Genomic DNA, 15,838 nt, shown 5'->3' with positions numbered 1-15,838 from the left:
AGTAAAAATATGTTGAGTCACTGTAATGAAACATGCCATCAAACAACTGCAGAAGTAACTTTAAACCTCCTCTAGATGAGAACAGGAAACGGGGGAAATACACGTCTTCAAAATATATTTGGACAAGCACAGAAAGATGCCAAATTGTTAATGAAAGACTATTTTGATGAACAGTCCTCAGCTACAAATTCTTTTTGATCAGGCTTTCTTGTGGCCTAATTAAATTAAGGCCCCATTTAACATTTATAGCTTGCAGGTGATATTCTTTGTATATTCCAAGTCATCGTGATTCAGTGGAAAAAGGTAAAAATACATAAATTAACTAGTATATTGTTAAACAGCATCTTATTCCCAAAAGGTAATGAAACGTCTTCATGTTTTTGGAACAATGGCACAAGACCAGCAGTTTCTTTTCAAATCCTTTTTGTATTAAATATCTAGCAAGACAATATGGTGCATAAAGCAAGACTGCCGGAGAACAATCCAATAATGATGCTTGTTAAGTAAATGAACATCCTTTTAAAGACAACAGGGATCAGTTGCATTGAAAGCATGCACTTTCCTGTATTGATCAGATGACGAGCCAATCACCACCATGGGTTTGACAATAATACTGTGTATATACTGTAGTACAGCAGCAATTCAAGAGAGGAACATGCAATGTTATACTAACAGTACTGCTAAAAGGTGAATGTTTTTTTTTATTCCACTGTTTGGACAGGACAAGTAAATGCAGATGCTTTTACACATTATTTGGAACTGAACGCTACGTCACACAAAATGAGATTTCAAAATGAATTTCCAAAGCTTCAATAGGACTCTTAGAGTTCAGTCATGTCCTAAATTCGCCATGCTGTATCATGACAGACACAGATACTGTAGATTCAACTGTTTGCATCAGGATATAGAAGCATAATACACTGACATAATAAAAAACATGAAACATTAGCAGACCCTGACAGTGTCAGTTCATGTCTTGTAGGTGGAGCTGAACTACTCGCGGCAGAAAAATGCGGGCACCTGCATGAATAAAATGGCAAGATGGAGTAGTTAAGCAAGTTTCTTCCTCCTTGTGGTGAACATAATCCAAGCAAACAGAAAACTGAAGCAAACCGGACAAATATTGAGGCTAAAAGATCAAATAAAGATGGATGGCGTAACACTGATGTCTCTTAGCTTAGCGTGAGACACGGAGAGCCTTGCGGATACAGGAAAGGTGCTTATGAGAGCAGCAGCGCAGACTGTGGCTGAAAAACAGGGAGGTTGCGATGGCCTGGCGCTCTAGTAAAGCAGGATGCGACGTTCGATGGCCTTGCGGCAGATGGGGCACTCGCTCATTCGGTCTCCGCAAAGCTGACAAGTGCCGTGACCGCACATGAAGATCATGTTTTTTAGGCGATCCAGACACACGGGGCACATGGTCTAAGTGGAAGGCAAACATGTTAAATGAGTTTTTTTTTTTTGTTTGTTTTTTTCTGGAAAAAAGTTGATCATAAAATAATACATTGTAACTTTAGATGCCAGTGAAATCTTACAAATGAAATTGAATAATCAAATGCAAAATAAAAACCCTGCATAGTCCTCACTGTGTTAATTAAACTTACAGAAAGCTACAAAAGTTATTCAGTCAAGAGCAGTGATTCCGTTTTTCTTTTGTTGTTTGATTAACATTAAGAATACAGACAGTAGCAGGTACATTAGGCTGCTGTAAGACCTAACACACGTTTACGCTCACTTGAGACATAGACTGTGGGAACGTGAAAACTTGTCAAGGCGGATTTTTTACAATTCTGTGCGTATTAGAGCGTGAACGATGCCATTAAGTCTCGCCATGTCTAACTAATGTAATGTTCATATATTTAAAAAAACAATGATACAGGATTGCGATTCATTAAATGTTAGAATTTTAAACTGATTATTGACCGACAAACAATTCACGATTCAAAAGTAGAGTTGTCAAAAGCACCGACTTTGGTACCAAGTCGGTACTGTAATTTTAAAAATGTGGTGATACCAGTGTTTCCCTCTAGCATTTTGAGCACTGTTGAACGGATTCTTAAACACCCCTGATTGGCCATTGTGTTGACGCGCTCAACATATATGTCTCTGATTGGCCATTGTGTTGACGCGCTCAACATATATGTCTCTGATTGGCCATTGTGTTGACACGCTCAACATACTGTATATATCTCTGATTGGCCATTTTGTTGACATGCTCAACATATATGTCTCTGATTGGCCATTTTGTTGACATGCTCAACATATATGTCTCTGATTGGCCATTGTGTTGACACGCTCAACATATATGTCTCTGATTGGCCATTGTGTTGACACGCTCAACATATATGTCTCTGATTGGCCATTGTGTTGACACGCTCAACATATATGTCTGTGATTGGCCATTGTTTTGATGCGCTCAACATATATGTCTCTGATTGGCCATTGTGTTGACGCGCTCAACATATATGTCTCTGATTGGCCACTGTGTTGACACGCTCAACATATATGTCTCTGATTGGCCATTGTGTTGACACGCTCAACATATATGTCTCTGATTGGCCATTGTGTTGACACGCTCAACATATATGTCTCTGATTGGCCATTGTGTTGACACGCTCAACATATATGTCTGTGATTGGCCATTGTTTTGATGCGCTCAACATATATGTCTCTGATTGGCCATTGTGTTGACGAGTTCAACATATATGTCTGTGAATGGCCATTGTTTTGACGCGCTCAACATACATGTCTGTGATTGGCCATTGTGTTGACGTGCTCAATATATGTCTGTGATAGGCCATTTTTGATGCGCTCAACATATATGTCTCTGATTGGCCATTGTGTTGACGTGCTCAACATATATGTCTGTGATAGGCCATTGTGCTTTACACAGATACATACGGGAGCGTTTGAAAGTTGCGTCTATCAGCGGATGCGCTGCTTTTAAACGCTACCGTGTGTATCCGCTCTGTGAAGAGCATCAAAGATGTCATTGATGATCATTGTAGCCAATCAGACATATATGTTGAGCGCGTGGATGCAATGGCCAATCAGAGATGTTTAAGAATCCGTTCAACAGCGCTCAAAATGCTAGAGGGAAATGCTGGTATCATCACATTTTTTAAATTTCAGAACCGACTTGGTACCGAAGTCAATTCTTTCTGACAACTAAAGATCGGCAGGGTTTGTTGTCGATACATCAAGGAAACGAGTGAATCGCTTCAAACTGCGACGCTCACCTGCTCTTTGATATCCTGCAGTTGCTGCTGTAACTTCTGTACATCTGCATTGACATTAGTGTTGTCTTTGTCCCTCTGCAAGGCTGGGATATTTCCACTGGCTGAAAAGCAAAGCAGAGGCCATTGAGAAAAGTTTAAGCGGGTCAACAGTTCATCATGAAGTTGGTGAAAGTGGACCCCTGGGCCTCAGCATTTGCAGACCGCAGAGTCTTCTAACTTGGCAAATTTTACAGAGGAATAGCTTGATTCTAGAAGTTTTGAAGTGCCTGTTCTGATACTTTACATGGTGTATATGGGGCACTGTGGTGTGAAATCAACCCATAGCACTGAATCGCAGCAGGCCGCAAGCAGGCTTATGGTCCCACTTAACGGCTACTTTAATTCATAAAGTGTGGGTCAGTGAGAATGACGTATGTTGGGGTGGAGATAGGGACTTTGAGCCCAAAGGAGCAGGAAGAAGTTGAGGCAGGAAGAACTTGGGGTGATTAATAGAATACTTACACCAACTTAGTGCCAGATTGTTGGGCTGGAGAAGATCCTGCGACCCCCCTGCCAATGAGTTAGAGCTCCCTGCTGAGAAGCAACCAGCCACAGTGTTACGTATTGCACGTACCCCTGCTGTTGGCTCAGGGGCCAATTCAGCCTGGCCTGTGGTATACGCTAGTTATAAATATTCATTAGAGGGAGCAAAGGGAAGAGCAAGTTAACGCAAGTATTTGACACATGGGAGGGCTTGTTCATCAAACTATCCAATTATGGGTTCAGGACTATCCTCCACAGCAATTCTGCAGAGGTGACGAAAATCACTATCATAAAATAAATCTTTTAAGTAGGGATGCACTGATATAAAAATTTGGCCTGATGGTCGATAATTACTTCCATGTTAAAAGGATACTACACAAAAATTTAAATTATCTTATCTGCTTACCCTCATGCTATCCCAGATGTATATGACGTTCATTTCGCAGATGGATACAAAGATGTTTAGGAAAGTAATCCATCTCTGTGAGTTCTTATAATGCAAGTGGATGGGACAGTCAAAGTTGATGCTTTAAAAACACCAATATCGAACACGGCCCTAGTGGATGAATCAATGCTTTCTAAAACAAAAAATAGGTGTGTTGGAAAATCTGAACATTTTAAACTTTAAACAATCACTTCCGGCCAAGCTCGCAGGAGAAGTGACGCAGAAGCGTAGAGGACAGTTGGCCAGAAGCGATGGTTTATGGTTTAAAACTTTTCAAATATTAATATTAGTATTTTTCTCACACCCACCTATCGTTTTGCTTCAGAAGACATTGATTCACCCACTGGGCTCCTATGGGTTACCATTGTGTTTGTTTTGTATCATTTTTGAAGCATCAACATTGAGGGTTCCCTCTACTTGCATTATATGGACTCAGAGATGGATTATTTTTCTAAAAACCTTTGGGTCACACTTTATATATGGTGTCTTTAACAACTATGTAACTAACATAAAAAAAGGTAACACTTTATTTTACATTGTCCTTGTTACATATGTTACATGTACTTACTGTATTATTAATAGTAAGTTATGCATAATTACAAGTAACAAACCTTCCCCTTTCGAGGTGCATGTAGTTAATGAATATTACTCAGTACTTAAATGTATAATTACATTAACAAGGACAAATTAAAATAAAGTGTAACCAAAATGTATTGCAAAACAAATTTGCTGCTATTGAGGTGGGATACGTGTACGGTGAGGGACAGTTTTGGTGGTATGGGTAGGTTTAAGGGTGGGTTAAGGTGTAGGGGTTAACACTGTAATTATAGATGTAATCACAGAAATGAATTACAGATGTAACTGCATGCAGGCATTTTAAGTACAATGTAAAAACATGTATTTACACAAGAATATTGGATAAAATCTATAGTTACACTTTATTTTAAGGTGTCATTGTTACAGTGTAATTATATATTTAAGTACAGAGTAATATTAAGCAACTACATGTACTTACTATAGGGTTAGGATAGGATTAGGATTTGGTTGAGGGTTATATTATTATTGGTTGTAATTATGCATAATTTACTGTTATTACTATGGTAAGTACATGTAACATGTAACAAGGACACTAAAATAAAGTTTTTTTTTTTGTTTTTTTTTAAATGTTAGTACATGCTAGTAACAAATGAAAGTAGTTAAGGACACTCAATCAAAAGTAGGACCAATCTTTGTGTTCCACAGAAGTCACATATATCTGGGACTGCAAGGGTGAGAGGATTGTCCTCAAGATCCAATAATAATCAATAAATGGAAAATTCTACACCAGTGGTTCAATCCTGGTCCGGGGACCCACCGCTCTGCACAGTTCACATGTCTCTCTTATCTGACACACTCAGCTCAGTTCATGAAGCTCTCACCTAAAGAGCTGATGATCTGAATCGGGTAAATACTCATTTAGAGATTTGCAGCAGATTAAGTTATTTTTAAGCGAGATTTATATGATGGCAAAGGTAATCTAAATGTAAAAATAGGGGGATATGAGCATGCACATATAAAAATCTAATATCGTCCGATATACATATATATATATATATATATATATATATATATATATATATATATATATATATATATATATATATATATATATATATATTATATATATATATATATATATTTAAACATTTCTAATAGTAATATGGTATCGTGCATCCCTAATTTGAAGGTTTTCATTCAGTGGAAAAACATTTATTGCAAAGGTTTTAGAGACCATGGGCATTGAGAGGCTTGAAAGGGAGATTTTTATGATGGATTAGTGTGAAAGAAGACAGACTGGTTAATTTTGAGCCTGACAAGTTGGAAAAAATTAGATGGATATTCGCTAAATGGGAAATTAATGGTGGCATAGTGAGAAACATTTCTTGGCTTCAGGGGTCGGCTAACAACACTGGATCATTTCACAGTCCCCCCACTCTTACTTTCCAAAAATGATGTAGAATCTGTCTAACAGCATGATTAGTGGATGTTTCCGGTGTTCATATTCAAGTTCCCTTCGGTGGAAATTAAAGTTCTAGGCATGCAATTGGCCACAGCCTTCAGATGGCAGTTTATCGCGTCCACTTTTAGAGCGAGGAGCCTCTTGTATGTGGGGATTGAAGTGCTTTAGTCTTCAGAGTGACTGAAGCAGGAGAGAATCCCATCTATGGTGGCATTTCTCTCTCATTGCTTCGTCTACATGGAGAGGGGGGGCGGACTGTGTTAGGTCTATATGAGATGCTGCTTCGGTCTTGTGTGTGTGGAAAAGTGGCGCCTTACAACAAACAGAGCTCAGGCACTAAAGACAGACCAAGATAAGACCTAAAGGCTACATTCCTCTGCTGACTGGACTGTGTGCGAGTGTGTGTGTGTTTTTTGTGGATCAGCATGTCTGAGGGTCAGCAGAGATGTCAGCGTGGATGAATGTGTTGGACATCTAAGTGAGGCTAACAAGAAACAGATCCTCCTCTCTATAAATAAACACTGTAAAAAAAAAAGTGAACTTACACCAGTATCCCTTTGAACTCAAACTAAACCAACATAAAAAACATGGGCAGTGTCATGATCACATACAAAGGAATGATGTTGTAACAAATAGTAGTGAATCACAACTTAAAAAAAAAAAAGATGGGACTAAAATAAATCTCGCATAGCCCCTTTGGCGTGTCCAATTATAGAAATATTCTATGCTTTCTGTGAAAAATGAATGCATTTTCAGTCGTCTGCTTGGAGTGGCTTCCCAAAAATCCTTAGAACTTGCAGCGCATGTTACGAAGACATTCCAGAGCAGTTACAAAGCTCATTCCAGGGTGTTGATATTATGCATTAAGAGGAGGGGCTACACGTCTGATTGGAGTCATGAAAACACATTTGGGAAATAACACATTAGTCATAACAATGGAGAGAGAAATGAGTGTGGGCAATAGAAACAGAGAAGCACCAACCAAAGCCAACGTAAATATCAAACATGAGAGACATGAGAACGTAGGAAGAGAGAGAGGAAAGAGAAATAAAAAAACGGGAACGTGTGGAAGTTCACTCACTAAGGTCCTCATCATCAGTGGCATCCTCCATACCTTTCCCTCCACAGCACGAAACGAAGGGAGTGCGGCGCTCCACCACGGCCCGACACTGTACACACTTTTTCATCAGGCTGGCGCAGTCTGCGGGAACACACACAGATGCGCAAACACACACAAAGTGGGTTAGCTTCTTTATCCTATAAAGCCTACTGGATCATTGATAGTTCATACTTTTAGCATGTAGCAAGTAAGTCAAAATGAAGGTTTTGTTTTGTTCAATGCTAGCTGCATGTTCTGGAATCCTTTCATTATAACCAAAGTGTAAACACAAAGTAAATAAGAGATTTATTGTACAATAACAGTTTTTAAATTTTTTTTTTACAATCGCTAGGACACATTTCTCGATGCTTGGGACACTTTTTCACAGTGAACACCAGCAGTTTATGAGTGGATCATTTATCATTGCTTTAGCATAAAAAGCTTCCAATGACTACTTTCAATTTACATGAATGCACTTCTTACACAGACACAAATTCCACCAAACTCCATGCACTTACAGGCCGATTTGCACGTTTACATACCTTTTAAAAAATGTTAAACTTAAGTTCAAAACCTAACTTAATACAAAACTGAATGAGACAGCTACATTTCTACATTTGCTACATTTCTACAGTAATACCATATTAAAAATATAACTAAAAACTGTAAAACTATCAAAGCAATCAGTTGTAGCTGAACACCTACACAGATGTTAGACTTTCAAATTCATTACCATCCATTCAAAAGGGGAAACTTGGGAATCATTTTGTACACTAATGGAAACATGTGCAGTGAAGTATAAACAATAGATCATTTTCATATGCGTTTCAACTGAAATTATATATATATATATATATATATATATATATATATATATATATATATATACACACACATATACACATACATATATATATATATATATACATATATATATATACATATATATATATATATAATTTTTTTATTATTTTTTTATTATTTTTAAGTGATAAAACTGCATTACAATGGTAATTTTGGGAGGAACTGTGGTTAAATGCCATTACTGTAATGCAGACGTTTTACTTATAATATTACTGCATATATTTTATATAATATATAAAACGTTTTACTTTACTGAAATAATATATATTTATTTTTATTTTTAAGTGATAAAACTGCATAACAATAATGGTAATTTTGGGTGGAACTGTGGTTAAATGCCATCAAATATTGTCACATTTAATAAAATGGTCCTAAAATGCTAATTTTCTTCTGATTATGGAGTGAAAAATGACTCCATATTCACCCATATCTTATGCTCATCCCGTGTGTGCACACCTAGATGCCTTTATCTGTATCATAGTCATGTTATGTGTGATGTGACGTTTTGACAAGTCAGATGACCGAACAAGCTTTTTTAGCTGGATGAGAGACAAATCACATGGGGTGATGAAAGAAGAGGTTGTAGTGTGGGAGGAGAGAGAGAAAGATGACTTACTCTCACAAGCGCACATGTGACCGCAGGGCTGGAAGAGCACTGCTGCCTTTTTATCAGAGCAAACCACACACTCCTCAATCTGTGGGTGAAGTAAAAAATAAAAAAACATCTTCACTATGGCACATAAGAACACGTGCATGGACAAAAGAAATTAGTGAGGAGGGTTTCTATACCTTGGTTCTAGACTGGACCTGTTCTTTGCAAATGAGACACTTCTTGACGCGAGGCGAGCAGAGAGAGCAGGTGGCGATGTGACCGCAGGGGCCAAAAAGTGTGTCCCTTTTCATATCCGAGCACACCATGCATTCCTCAAGAGTCTCATTATTACTGTTTAGAGACGGGCTGCGGGAGCCGACCTGCCCACTGAGAGCAAGAGATTAAGTGGGAGAGAGAGCAAAATATTGATTGAGATATACAAATATATAAAGTGCAGATGGAGAAAAGCCGTTATACATAGCAGGGAAACACATCATGGAGCCGAATTCAACTGAGCTTCAATAGATCCCCTACTGGTTGATAACAGACGTTCATACCTGGTCTTCTCTTTGTGGCATTTAGCTAGAGCCTTGCAGAGGCTGGGGTCAGGGCACAGGTCCAGAGGAGACTGGCCCTTCTTGTTTCGGATGGTGAGGTCAGCTCCGTTGGCCGCCAAAAAACAAGCGATAGAAGCTGCGCTCTTCTTCTCGGCCCCCTGAGTGCCCAGTCCCATGATCAACTGTGAAGATGCAACCAGTGTCAAATACTATAGATTAATATAGGTTATCTGTTAAAGAAACTCACAATTTCTCATGCTGAAGTTTGAATAATTACACTACGCTTTTAAAATGAGAACAGTGCAGAGACAACGTTTTCCTTTCAACACTTATCTAAATCATTTAAAGGAATAGTATACTCAAAACTGAAAATTGTAACAAACTAAAAACTAAGTGACATGACGTGAATTTGTCCTCTTCATTTAACCCACCCAAGTTAGCGCACACACATTAGGAGCAGTGAGTAGTGAAAATATTGTCATAATTTACCTCAATGTCATTACCCTCATGTCGTTCCAAACCTATAAGACTTCCGTTCATCTTCCCTTCATTTTTAATGACACCTGAGAGATTTCTGGTCCTCCATTGCAAGCCCATGCAACCAAAACCTGGATGCTTCAAAAAGTTACTAGTAGCCATAATCTGTATGGTGTAATCCAAGTCTTCTGAAGAAGCATAATCGCTTTATATGATAAACAGATCTAATTTAGACTTTTATTCACATATAAACATTGATCTACGCACACAGAATATGATAAACAGAAGCTAAACCATACTTGCTTGACGTGCAAGAACAACCTCTGACAAGCTTGCTAAACATTGTGTGTGTTAATGTTTAAGCGTTCAAAAACAAAAGCGATCGTGTCGCTTCAGAAGGCCTGGGATTAAACAGTTCAATTCATACAGTTACATTTACAAAGTCTTAATTAAGTTTTGGTTGAGTGGACCTTCAATAGAGCGACAGAAATGACTCAGGTTTCATTAAAAATATCTTCATTTGTGTAAATAAAAAGTCTTGAATAAAAGTCTTATGGGTTTGGAACAAAATAAGGATGAGTAATTGAAGACAATTTTCATTTTTGGGTAAGCTAACCCTTTAAGGCAAACAAAGTTAGGTATTTGTCCTCCTAATACCAGAAAAGAACACATCAGTAGACATTTAGTGCATTAAATATAAGTTTTTTTTAATGAAATGTTATGTTGTGGGTGGTTGCTAGGGTGTAGCAACAGAAATCTGTTCTGGGTGGTTTTTTTTTTTTGTTTGCTTTCTTTAGAGATGTTGCTATACAATTGTTCAGAGTTTCTTTTTACTGGCCAAGTCAAGTGTCAAACACCCAAGTTTCTAGAAATGGCTCGGGTTCCTTCTTCAATGCAAGATTTTGTCAGTTTTATCATTCACCAGGTGAAAAAAAATCACTTAACTGAAATCACTGTTAAGCAACATAAGCAAAACTCTCAGTGATGCTCGTCTTAAACGGCAATAAATGATCAGTAATTGACTTCAGCTTAAAGAAACACAAGAGCCCCACTCATGTCCATGATGTAATGTTGGTTTAACAGATTCAACTGAAGTGATGAAAAGCTATGGACCATATTGAGATGAAAGTGGGCAGACTTCGGCATACTGATGGCTTCAGTGGAGTGTTTTAAATGGATGGCTCGACTCTCCATCTGCTGCATGCGGTAAGTGTGATGGTTTGATAGGGAGAGAGATTTGTCACACTGTTTGTGTTAATAAATGGCAGACTGCTGGCCTGGAAGCAGCCTCCTGTCACACAACGCATGATTTACGACAGCCGTGGGGGTGGCGATGATGTGAACTGGCAGGGCTGGGGTCAGGCGTAAGAAGAACTACAAAGGCTGTAACAGATAGGGTGCACGGGACCGGCATCGTCAGTCTGTCTGGTGTCAGACGTTATGGTGAGACAGTTTCTGACAGTTGATCCAGTGTGTATTGATAGCATAATGTGTTAATGAAGATAAAGAAATGCTGCGGGATGGGAGGTCACCGATAAGTGCTGTGGGATGCCTAAGAAACAATGGCACTCATGGGAGAATTAAAGCCTAACAGCAGCAGCACTCGAGAGAAAACATGCAGATCAGTTTAGATGTGATCTATCAGCTGTAACAAATAAGCCCCGCCTTCTTTTTTTGTCTACCAAAATAAACAGCCTAAAACTTTTCTTTCTTAAAACACAAAAGGGATTGAATCCTGGGAGCATTTCAAGCTACAAAAAGCAGCATAAAAGCATATTAAGGGCCCTATTTTACCGATCTAAGCGCATGGTCTAAAGCGCACGGCGCAAGCGCACTTTGGGCGTGTCCGAATCTACTTTTGCTATTTTAACATCGGGAAAAATAGTCGGCACGCCCGGCGCATGGTCTAAAAGGGTTGTCCCTATTCTCTTAATGAGTAATGGGTGTGTTTTGGGCGTAACGTACAATGAACCAATCAGAGTCTCATCTCCCATTCCCTTGAAAAGCCTGTTGTGCTCACGCCATGGCGGATTCGCTATTTATATGGCGGAATTTGCAAGCAGAAAAAATGAATGCTTCTCTAGCGAGGAAACAGATATTTTCATGCGCGAGGTTAAAGTGCGTGAGCAGAACATCTACGGGACAAAGTGTACACACGTTGTTGACCCGCCTATAGATGCATTTTACTAATGTGCCCTTTAAAACAACCCAAAAAATATTGCGCCATCAATGGCTCAGTCTATTTGAGTTGCCTCAAAACAGCAACGCACCAACAATGCGCCTGAACACACCTCGTTTTCAGACCAGTACGCCCATGGGCGCATATGCTTTTGCTATTGAAACAACGTGGCGCAGGATGTGAAAATGATAACTGCGTCGGGCTGAAACTAGCAAAAAACACTTGCGTGGCGCTACATTGTATGAATGTATGACAGGGCCCTAATTGTTCACTATATTGCTAGTCGTCTTAAGTCATACAATAGCTTTGTGTGAAGAATAGACAGAAATGTAAGTAATTATTCACTGAATAACATTTGTAAACTAACTGTTCTTTAAACATTTTCAAATAATTGGCAAGTAAATGACAATTTTCATTTACAGATGAACTACCCCATTTAAGGGCGGTGTATCAAAACCTGCAGACAGTAAACCATTAAATATAACTGTATGAGCAGGAACGCTGTAATGAGTTGTTAGATGAAAGTGTGACATCACGTCAAGACATGGCTGGTTTCGCTCATTGATGTTCTGTATGAAGCGCTTACTCTCTATACTGTCACATTTAGGACCATTTACCTGAGACCACAGTATTCATTGCATTTTAAATCGGCCCTGATAGAGCTCATAGGCTTGGTAATTTGATTGCCATCGTTGTGCCAATGCATTACGGAGAGTGCTGTCTCCTAAAGCTGTCTTCTTTCTGCTTCTTCTCCACCCACTCAATTTCACACAAATATATGCAATCCCACAGAAGGGGAGGGGATGATCGGGGAGAATGTCTCACCTGAAGGATTGTGTAGTGAACAGGACGTCGGACTGCAGTGGAACTGTGGCTCATTGGGCCAGCAACTCATGTGACAGCAGGGAAATGGTTCTTATAGCAGAGTGCGATCTATCATTGTTAACACAGGGAAAAGCCTGAGTATCTACACCGCCTCAGTGTTTAGTGCTGATCTTAGGGCTCTTGATGTCTTGTGTAAGCGTTCAGTTAGTTTGGATGGTATTTTTGATGAAAAATTAAAAGTAGGGCTGTATACTTAATCTAATCGTGATATGGACTAGTATCTATGAATATTAAAGTGTACAAAAAACCTGCTGTTTAAATATGAAGTCTGTATGTTCTGCACATCATAGGGCCCTAAAAATGTAATTTTTGTGAAACTTAAATTGTTAAAATGTATACTTATTATTTCAATTAATTCAACATGCTTTTGATGACTAAAATTTAATTTAACCATTAAAATGGAAAATCCAGAAAATTTTAATGGAAGAAATGTAATTTGGAATATTTAAACAGATTTTTTAGGGCCCAATATAAGTAATCATTAATATGTGTATGATTTTTTTAATAAACAGAATTTCTATTTCTTGTGGATCAATTCAGAATTAAGAAAAACTGAAAATGTGTTCAACATCACGTTCTGTTAATCGAAAGCTTTTATTGAGAACACCTGTACAGTTTATATAGTTCTCTATACATACTGTGTTTTTGGAGGGCTCCCAGGGTTCCACTTTGCTGACGTCCTGCATGTCCTGAAGTTGGCGCAGCTGGGACAGAGTGTGGTGACGCAGGGCCTCGTGCAGCGGCGTGTCTCCGTCCTTGTCTTGCACGTCTAACTTCGCCTCGGCTCGCACCAAGAGCTGGACACAAACACGGGGACTAAATGTAACCGGTGTGTTCTCAGTAATGGTAGATTTAATTACGCTCATGTTAATCGATGCTGACGAACAAGATAATGACATCTGAAGCACAGGTGACAAATTTCATCATGCATGTATATGACAAAAATAAGGCTTCAAATAGAAAAAGTGTAATGTTTGAGACAAAAAAACATTTTTGTTTGATCATTAAGTGAGATTATTTCTCAACAGACCATGCCATTACAGACGTTTTGAAAAGAGGAGAGTTGCACTGCTCTTATATGACCACACGATGGCGCTTTCGATTCTATTGATTCCCCTTCACCACCCCCGCTCCCCGTACCTCTCCTGGCGTAGTCCAGGTTGCTCAGGACTAAATGAATTCAATTGAAGGGGATAAATCTGCAGCAGAACTCCCTGCATTTAAATCTTAAGCCGGGGCACTTAGCTACATTGCTTCATCAACATTGCTTCATCAATGCGTCTGTGTTGAGTAGGACGCCAGATCGCTGGGTGAGGGGTGCAGACATCAAACATTGAAGGGAAATGAAGAGAACAGAACACAGCCACTTACTCGCACTATCTGGGTGTGCTGACGCTCGACCGCAAGGTGCAATGCCGTCTGCTGGTTAACGTTCTGTACGTCCAAATTAGCATTTCCCTATGGAGAGAGAAAGAACAAATCAATCGGTTGACCTCTGAGAAATATAAATGGTTTAAACTTTAACAATTATGATATATGCATTTATATAGATACTATTAGATTAGATGCCTTACAAAGCAAAACAAAGTGATTGTGCGTATTTGTTCATTTCCATTCCACTTTTTCCCCCCACTGATGTTCAGTAACAGTCAGTGTCCATTTCACTTCTCAACAACTGAAGATAAATCGCCGCTCATGAGCATGCCTTCGAGTCCCATAGGTTGTGTTAAGAAATGTGAGCTAATGGTGATTTGTATTCAGATATTCCTGACTGAACCCCCATAGCAGCATCTCTCTGCATTACTGCAGTGCAGCTCTACTGTGGTTCGCAGGCTGAGGCTTAAGTCACTGGTGTGAACCTTTTCTTTGTCTCTCTCCCTCTCTTCCCTCATGGCAGGTAGTTGACAAAGGGCTGCACTGAGCCAGCACAGCAGTCTCATAACACTGCTGGAATGTTGCAATAACGTTGTTACTGTGCCGCGGCATAACGCTGAGCCACAGTGTCACGCTGTACTGTGGCGTAGGAGGTAAGGAGCTATGGAGAATCCTGGAGAATCCTGCATTTTTAAGACACTGATGCAAGTTTAGGGACAGGTCAACTGGAGACCAGTGTTCTTCAATTCAAGAATTTATTTAGAATTTAAAAGCATTACATTTTTTGTCATTAATAACTTCATAATTACATCTGATGATTTTGAGCTTGCAGAGATTTGAAAGGTTTTAAAGGGAAACCTGCCACTCGCATGAGATCATAGCTAATGCAAATGGCAACGATCCAACAATCCAATCAATTTCCGTTGGACAAAATCAAGTCAAAGCCTACTTTTTGTTCTTGTTCGAGATGCTGTTTTACTCAGATGTACCTCACAATGGGGACAAAAGGACTATCATAACTTTTTAAGAGTCATTATGACAAGAGATGCACTGGTCGACCAGCCATAAATCAGAACCGAACGGTCTTTGCAACAAACATCTCAATTTCGGACTTGCACACAAACTGCATTGCAATAATATGCCAAAATGTCATTTGTGTGGAAATATCACAAAGTCTGTAAACATGATGTTAACAAGCCAGAGATGGGATACGCTGAAGACCGACGTAAAGAGGAGAGGAGAGCAGTCAAGGAGAGAGTTTGTTGATGCTCAAAATATTGGAAGAAAAATACAAATATTGAATTGGGGGAGGAGGTTTATATGAATATAACTCTGAAGGGAACTGACTGTCTTCAGAGAAGTGTTAATATGTGCAGCTGCTTTTGTTTACAGCGGTAACTCTATGCGCTGCTGCTCCATAAGCACCACCTTCTGTCAGAGAGTGAATTTACTTTATCATTGAGCAGGTATGTTTTATGTAGCATAATTACACAAAGCTAAAGTCAGACCATACTGTTTTTGCTTAAAAGTCTCCCTGTAGTCAATAACTGTATCCCTTAAAACTCATCTTTGATCACCAAAATGACATATTTTAAAAAACAATTCC

The 15,838-nt window shown here is 39.1% G+C and overlaps 1 protein-coding gene across 6 annotated transcripts in view; it reads right to left on the bottom strand.

The window, feature by feature from the left end:
* Positions 1 to 618: 618 nt before the first annotated feature.
* The window catches only part of mib1 (MIB E3 ubiquitin protein ligase 1), a 72,933-nt gene continuing 57,713 nt past the window's right edge, over positions 619 to 15,838 (bottom strand). Inside the window, exons 14-22 of one of the 6 annotated variants that reach the window (XM_079876018.1) lie at positions 14,230 to 14,316; positions 13,497 to 13,655; positions 9,318 to 9,499; positions 8,958 to 9,147; positions 8,785 to 8,863; positions 7,287 to 7,406; positions 3,741 to 3,899; positions 3,240 to 3,340; positions 619 to 1,422 (exon numbers count right to left, since the gene is read on the bottom strand). In XM_079876018.1, coding sequence (XP_079732144.1) covers positions 1,282 to 1,422; positions 3,240 to 3,340; positions 3,741 to 3,899; positions 7,287 to 7,406; positions 8,785 to 8,863; positions 8,958 to 9,147; positions 9,318 to 9,499; positions 13,497 to 13,655; positions 14,230 to 14,316 — 1,218 coding nt within the window. In that variant the 3' untranslated portion in view covers positions 619 to 1,281. The remainder of the gene's footprint in view (positions 1,423 to 3,239; positions 3,341 to 3,740; positions 3,900 to 7,286; positions 7,407 to 8,784; positions 8,864 to 8,957; positions 9,148 to 9,317; positions 9,500 to 13,496; positions 13,656 to 14,229; positions 14,317 to 15,838) is intronic. The other 5 variants (XM_079876020.1, XM_079876019.1, XM_079876021.1 and 2 more) reach the window with 5 other exon arrangements.

Source organism: Squalius cephalus (assembly GCF_949319135.1).
Source record: "Squalius cephalus genome assembly, chromosome: 7".
In the NCBI taxonomy this organism is placed as follows: Eukaryota; Metazoa; Chordata; class Actinopteri; order Cypriniformes; family Leuciscidae; genus Squalius; species Squalius cephalus.
The sequence above is the reverse complement of the archived record's forward strand: the minus strand, read 5'-3'. Positions and strand labels throughout refer to the sequence as shown.